Genomic DNA, 6,609 nt, shown 5'->3' with positions numbered 1-6,609 from the left:
CTGGGACATCGGCGGCCGTCACTGGCTGCACACGTTCCACGGCCGGCGGTATGACTGAGGGTGCTGTGGCGGCCTTAGAAACCTGTGGCAGGAACTTCAGATCTGGGGACCCAGAGCAGGGGTGTAGGTGGGTGCTCAGCCAGCTCCGGGCCTGAAAGTCTGCCCCAGCCCCAGCCTGAGGAGATCTGATTCCCAGACTGACCCTCAGGTGCAGGGGGCATGGCACTCAGGTCCACAGGCTGCCCCTTCTCCAGGGCCTCCAGGACAGCACCAAATCTCTGCAGTAGTCAGAAAAGCAGAAGGGAGTGAGCCAGGGAATCCCAAGAGCCTTCCTGAAACAGCCCCCACCCCCACCCCGTCAGTCTCAAGCCCAGTCCCTAAGCTTCAGTTTAGGGACACAGGGCCTCTGAGCCAGATACTCTACCTTCCCAATCCTCATGAGCTCTCGGGCACGGTCTAGATCTCCAGCCCGCTTGGCACTGAGGGCAGCCACCTTGTACTCTCTCTGTCGGGCTGACAATAGGGCCCGTGGGTCTGGGTCCGCATCAGGTGGGGCTGAAATGGCAGGGCTGCCTGGGAGGCTTGTCTCAGGTTGGGGGGGGTTCTCTACAGGGGAAGAAGAAGTCCCAGACAGGGCATGAGGCTCAAAGAAGAAGGTGCCAGCTTTGGGTTTCCAATGCCTGTGAGTCTCATCGGCCCGAGGGCCTTTTGGGGAAAGTGCGAGTGGTGGCAATGGACAGTTGCAGGTGGGGGTAGCAGGCTGTGGGCCCTGACCCTGGGAGCTAGGGTAGGCTTGGGGGTGCTCCAGATACCTTGCTCCATGGCAGGGGGAGCTGCAACTTCTGCCTCTGGGCTCCTGTTGGCTGTTTCCTGGGGGGCTGGGGGCCTCTTGCCCAAGGCCACTGGAGGTGGTATCTCATCCTCATTGATCTTTCTACCTTTCCTCACAGCAGCGAGCTGGGACTCGAGGGTCTGAGGGAGAGAATTAGTCCAGAATCCTAGCCAGCTAGGTTAGCCTGGACCCTGCTCGAGGACAGCCCAGGGACCCACAGTTTCTATAAGGCTAGTGCGGAGGTGCCCCCAGCCCTGCTCACCTTCAAGCCACGTTCACAGCGCCTGGCCTTGGCCGCTTCCCCCGCCTCCTTGGCGGTGGCCACAGCCTCCTGGTAGTTGCGGATCCGCTCCTCCAGCAGAGCCTGCAGCCCCCGAGGCCCTCCAGCCTGTAGATACTTCACTCAGGGCCTGGCCACGCCAGGGCCAGCTAGGCCCTTGCCATTCTCTCCCTGTGAGGAAGCTGCCCCAGAAGATGGAGAGGTCTCTCTGGGACTCCAGGAGAAAGAGGAGACTCACAGCCAGAAGTGGGAGGCACAGGCTCACTGGAAAGGCCAGAGGCAATACAGAGGCCCAGACAACTGGTGGAGGCTAGAAAATGGCTGGGGGGTGGGGGTGTGATCTGGGAGAACAGAGAGGCCTTTGAAGGTGGCCAGCCACAGAAGAATTTCTTGTGCTCAGTTTCTGCGTGGGGCAGCTCCTGGCAGGGGGTCCTGAATGGTTACTGCAGCCTTGCTACGTAAGCCACACCAGGTACGTGCTATGAACTGGGGACCTGAGGTAGCCCAAGAATCAGATTTGTCCACAAGGGAGGGTGGCAGTCCAGGGAAAGGAGCATCAAAGGTACATGGGTCCCCTCCTCCAGAACCTACCTGCATGCCGGGGGCTGGAGTTGTGAGAAGGGCTGCCTGCACTGGTGCGTCCATGCTTTCCTGCCCCTTCTCCTCCTTGGAGACGTCTGGGTTAGCTGCCTCCTCATCATCCAAGGACTCAGCCTCCTCCTCCTCCTCACCCAGGACCTCCTGCAGCTCAGTCTGGGGGGACACAAGTCCCAGGAGCTTGGGGTCTTCAGGGCCATACCCACAATAGGGCCTGAGAACAAAAGGCCCTCCCCCAGTAATACTCCCTGGTGTCAGCTGGTGTGCCTCCAAGTCTCCTTTACCAAAACATTTCTTTACTCTGACTGAGGGTGGCTTCACAAACTGCAGAATTCAAATCTGAGAACACCCAACTGCAGAACTCAGATCAGATGTCAAAGGAGACAAGTCTTACCCTACGGTCAAGAGGACAGACCCAGGGAGGATGAGGCACTCACTCTACATCAGCGAACACAGGCACAGACCCCGGGCCTGCTGCCCACAGCCCTCTCCACCAGGCTGGAGCTTGACCGCTAAGCCCTTGCACACCAGCCTGGCAGACGCACCAGCAGGTCCGCATCCTCCTCCAGCCCTTCCTCATCTTCCTCCTCCTCCTCCACATCCCGCATACAGTCTGCAGCCAACTTCTCGATGTGAGCCATGGGCAGCGGGGCTGGGGGGAAGAGGGTCACAGGGCCAGGTAAGTTTCAGGATGAGAAATGAGAGGCTTCAATCCACTGCATTGGTAGGCACACCCAGGCAGAAACCCCTCTTCCTTCCCATGGCAAAGTCCCACCTGCAAACCGCCCTTCGAAACCTTCCTGGGCCCTCCAGCGAGAATTAATACTGCCTACAGAATAAATTCACAGACATAGCCATCCATTTCCCCAACCACACTTCTCACATCTGTCAAGATTGCTCAACAATTCTGCAAGATGGGTAATGTTATCCCCATTTTATTAGGTCATCGGAAAAGTCATGACATTTTTCTATGCAAAAATGTGTCATGACTTTCCCAGAACTGCCAATATTAATTTTCCTACCATTGCAATCCTAGTAAGTGGCAGGGTCAGGATTCAAACTCAGATTTGTCTAATCCCAAAATAAAGCTACCCGAGCGAGCCCTTTCCAGGTCCTCCCGTTGTCCTTAGTTTAGGGGTACATGAGATAGGGGTGATTTTCTCGGTGGTTGCAAGTGAAAAGAGTGGAAGATTTAGACTTCCTGACCTTCCCCCAGGCCGAAGGTCTCTGTCCTCAACCAGGCTGTGGAGGGAGATTCCACTTACGGATTTGACACAATTTCTGTGCACTTGCTACGTAGCATGCTAACTGGGTCCTGACTTTATACCAAGCCCCGGCTAGGGGTACGGATGGGGACCTGAGCTAGTCTACCAGGTTTGTCCACAATGGAGGGTGGCAGCGCAGGGAGGGAAGGAGCTCTCATCACACAGGTGGGTAAAGAGGTGGAGATGACCTCTGGACGAGAGTGGCGCAGGGGGGTAACCAGCAGTTGGCGTAATGGCTATGTCGCTGGACTCCCACGTAGTCAACTGCAGTTCGAGTCCCAGACCCAGTGGCTTAAACTCACGCTGGGCGCGTGTGCATGTGTGCCCAAGATCCCGAGAGGAGAAGGGAGGAGAAGGGATTGCGGCGTGGCCATCCCCCCTGGGGGGTGATTTCCTGCTTTCTGTCTCTCTGTCTCTCTCTGTCTGTCTGGCGAGCACATGCGCCCTATAGCAAAAAAAACCTCTCAAAAAAAAAAAAAGAGTGGCCCAGGGGACCTGGATGGCTCCTCTCAGCTGCAAGGTGAGGACCCTCTCTTCTATCAGCCTGCAGCCATCTGGTCCCAGCCCAGTGTCACCAACTCACCCCGCCCCTTGGGTGCTGGCTTCCTGCCTGTGCTTCCTGCTTCCCCGGTGAGGGCCAGCAGCTCAGCCTCCAGGTCGCCATCATCTTCAGTCTCATCCACTCCCAGCAGCATGTCCTCGGGGCTGAGCTCCACAAAGAGCCCCAGCTGAGAGAAGAGGAGGATTCTTAGGAACCACAAAACAGGCAGGTGGAGCCCCAGCCCAGAACCAAACTGAGGACTCCCCATGTCCCAGTGAGTGGCCCCTTGATGCTCTGAGGTCCAGTGTGCAGACGGGGAAACAGGCCTCGACATTACCCCCGCACAAACAGGGACTCTGTGAAGAACCCAGGAAGACTACGTCACCATCATTACTACTAACAGCAGAGACTGCTGCCAGGTACCAGATTTTCCTAACGATTCTCACAATCCCGAGAGGCAATCAGGTCCTATTTTTTAAATGCAGTAAAATACATGTAACATGAAAATCCCAGCTGAACTATTTTTAAGAGCAGAGTTCAGTGGCATCGAGTAAAAACTCACACTACCACTCCAGTCACCATCATCCCTCCACAGAACTCTTCATGTTGCAAATCGTACAACTCAGAACCCATTAAACACTGCTCCCAACCTCCCCTCCCCAGCCCTGGTGACCACCATTCTGCTTCTGGCTCCATGAATTTGATTACTCCAGGTATAGGGATACGCAGGTACTATTTTTATCCCAATGTTCATATGAAACTGAGACAGACGTGTAAGTGACAGAGCCAGAATTTAAAATAAGGTCCTTGTGACTTGAGTCTATGCCCTTTACCCTACCACTTCCCTCTACTTGCCTCTTTTAAAATGGTACTTAAAAAAAAAAAAAAAAAAAAAAGAAAAAACTCAGATGTCTCGGGAGTTGGGCCCAGAAGAAATAAAGAGCAAACATTAGGCCCCTCCCCTCCCCCAGTCTCCCAGCTGGGCCATGGCCCTCTGTCCCTAAGCAGGAGAGTCCCACTGGCTATAGCCTAAAGCCCTGGCAGCCCTGGCTGACAAGTCAAATTGTGGCCCTAAACGGGGAACCCATGAAAGCACTGAGATTCCATCAGAGCACCCTAACTTTGGTGGTTCCTGACCCCTCCAGATCACTCACATGGAGTGGTCAAGGCAGAAGGAGGTTAGGGTTGAAACCCAGGACAGAAGTCCAGATCTCCCCCTACATGTACGTGGCAGGGGCTAGTCAGAGGGTCTCTAAGGGCTGCCATCTCCAGGGGGCATTGCTTAAAGTCTCTGGTCTAATGGAGAAACCGCACAGGTGACTTCACTGGCCCAAGCTGTCTAAAGACCCCCACCCCAAATTGGCCACGGTGTAGAAGGCTATGCCCATACCTGTTTGGCAGCTGCCACACCCTGTCCACTGGCCTGAGGGCCCTTCCGGGGTCTTGGCCCTGGCATCTTGGCAGTCTAGATATGTATCTGGTAGGGAGATGAAGAGACTCAGACTGGAGTAGCCCATGCGCCTTGCCCCCAACAGAACTACCTGTGGCAAGGTATGGTTAGTAACTACCCAAAGAAGGCCATGCTTAACAACGAAGGCTGGAACACTCATGCTGGAATTATAGGGCTGCAGCAAGCAACATGCAGGATGGAAGGGATGGGGACTGCCTTGCTCTAACAAGGAGGGTCGTCACACACTGTGGGTACCGATCTGAGGAATCTGGAAGGCAGATTCAGAGAAGCAACCAGGTAAGGCTGCACACAAGACTGGGTAAGACTCAGGAAGCCTCCGAAACAGCACTGTCCATTATGGAAGCTGCATGGCTATTTAGGTTTAAATTTAGTTAAGACTAAATACAATTTGGGCCAGCAGGTGGTGTGGTGGTTAAGGCGCTGGATCCCACATGGCAGACTACTCAGTTCAAGTCCTGGACCCGGCAGCTTGAAAATCACCCCAGGCATGTGTGTGTGTGTGTGTGTGTTTGTGTGTGTGCACGTGGCCAGAATCCCAAAGAGAATTGAGAAGGGACTGCAGTGTGGCCATCCCACCGGGGTGTGATTTTTCACTTTCCCTTTCTCTGTCTCTCCGGCAAGTGTATGCACCCTATGACAAGAATCTGAAAACAAAACACTATATAGAATCCTGTTCCTCAGACACACTTCAAGTGCTCAGTATCCTGTGGCACTCACACTGGACAGCAGAGATACAGAACTTTTCCGTCACTGAGGCAAGTTCCATGGATAGCTCTGCTCAAGAGAAACCTGACTCAGCATTCGGATTCTCTCCTTGACCTCACAGCTGTTCATAAGACCTACCTACTATGTGTCAGATCCTGTGTTAAAGCACCAGAAAGGCAGGAAAGGATCCACAGGGCCCTGGCACTCAAGAACATTTACCTGGTGGGAACAGACTGGTGAGCAGTCACTACAGTGTTGCTACGTGGACTGTGGGTGACCAGAGGGGGCCCCAGACCAAGCACTGGCAGAAAAGGCTTCTTGGAGCAGGAGCTCCGTGCTGAGTCCAGTCATGGAGCTGGGGGAAGCAAGGAGCACAGGAATCCAAGCAGAGCCAATAGATACGCGTTCCGAGGTGAGACACAGCTCGGCCTGCACAAGGAAACTAAAGGTGTGGATTTTCTGGGGCAGAAACTGAAGCCAGCAAGAGTTCAAGCCGAGATGGAAACGCGAGCAAGCGGCAGAGCAGACAAACCTTTCGGCCTAAAGGAGTCCGGGCATTACTCAGGACAGTGGGGAGAGAGGCCCGGGGCCGGGTGGGCGTCTGGGAAACATCACCGGCTGCAGAGGGGAAGGTGCAGGGAAGTGGGAGGGAGAAGCAGGCATCTCGCCGCAGTAGGCGAGGAGCAAGCTGATGCAGGGGGCGGCGGCGCGGTCGGAGGGAAGTGGGCGGACTCCGGAGCGAGGCGGCGACACCCACAGGGCTCCGAGGTGCAGCGGCGGGGGCGCTCCGGGTAACTCAAGTGTCAGATTGGGGCTGAGTGGCGGGGCGTCAACTGAAGCAGTATCGGGAGTGGCCGGGCTCCGGGAGGGCACAAGCTTGGACAACCCCGGGTGTGTGCGGCTCGGGTGCGGGGCCCA

The 6,609-nt window shown here is 55.4% G+C and overlaps 1 protein-coding gene across 1 annotated transcript in view; it reads right to left on the bottom strand.

Annotated features, from left to right (window-relative positions):
- The window catches only part of CC2D1B (coiled-coil and C2 domain containing 1B), an 18,677-nt gene that overhangs the window by 8,145 nt on the left and 3,923 nt on the right, over window positions 1–6,609 (bottom strand). Inside the window, exons 2-10 of the mRNA XM_006149397.3 lie at window positions 4,906–4,992; window positions 3,558–3,702; window positions 2,255–2,361; window positions 1,704–1,865; window positions 1,095–1,220; window positions 813–972; window positions 425–606; window positions 203–278; window positions 74–102 (exon numbers count right to left, since the gene is read on the bottom strand). Of these exons, the coding sequence (XP_006149459.1) occupies window positions 74–102; window positions 203–278; window positions 425–606; window positions 813–972; window positions 1,095–1,220; window positions 1,704–1,865; window positions 2,255–2,361; window positions 3,558–3,702; window positions 4,906–4,971 (1,053 nt within the window). The 5' untranslated portion in view covers window positions 4,972–4,992. The remainder of the gene's footprint in view (window positions 1–73; window positions 103–202; window positions 279–424; window positions 607–812; window positions 973–1,094; window positions 1,221–1,703; window positions 1,866–2,254; window positions 2,362–3,557; window positions 3,703–4,905; window positions 4,993–6,609) is intronic.

This window comes from Tupaia chinensis, unplaced genomic scaffold (genome assembly GCF_000334495.1).
Source record: "Tupaia chinensis unplaced genomic scaffold, TupChi_1.0 Scaffold000259_1, whole genome shotgun sequence".
Lineage (NCBI taxonomy): Eukaryota > Metazoa > Chordata > Mammalia > Scandentia > Tupaiidae > Tupaia > Tupaia belangeri.
This window is presented reverse-complemented; position numbering and strand designations above follow the sequence as displayed.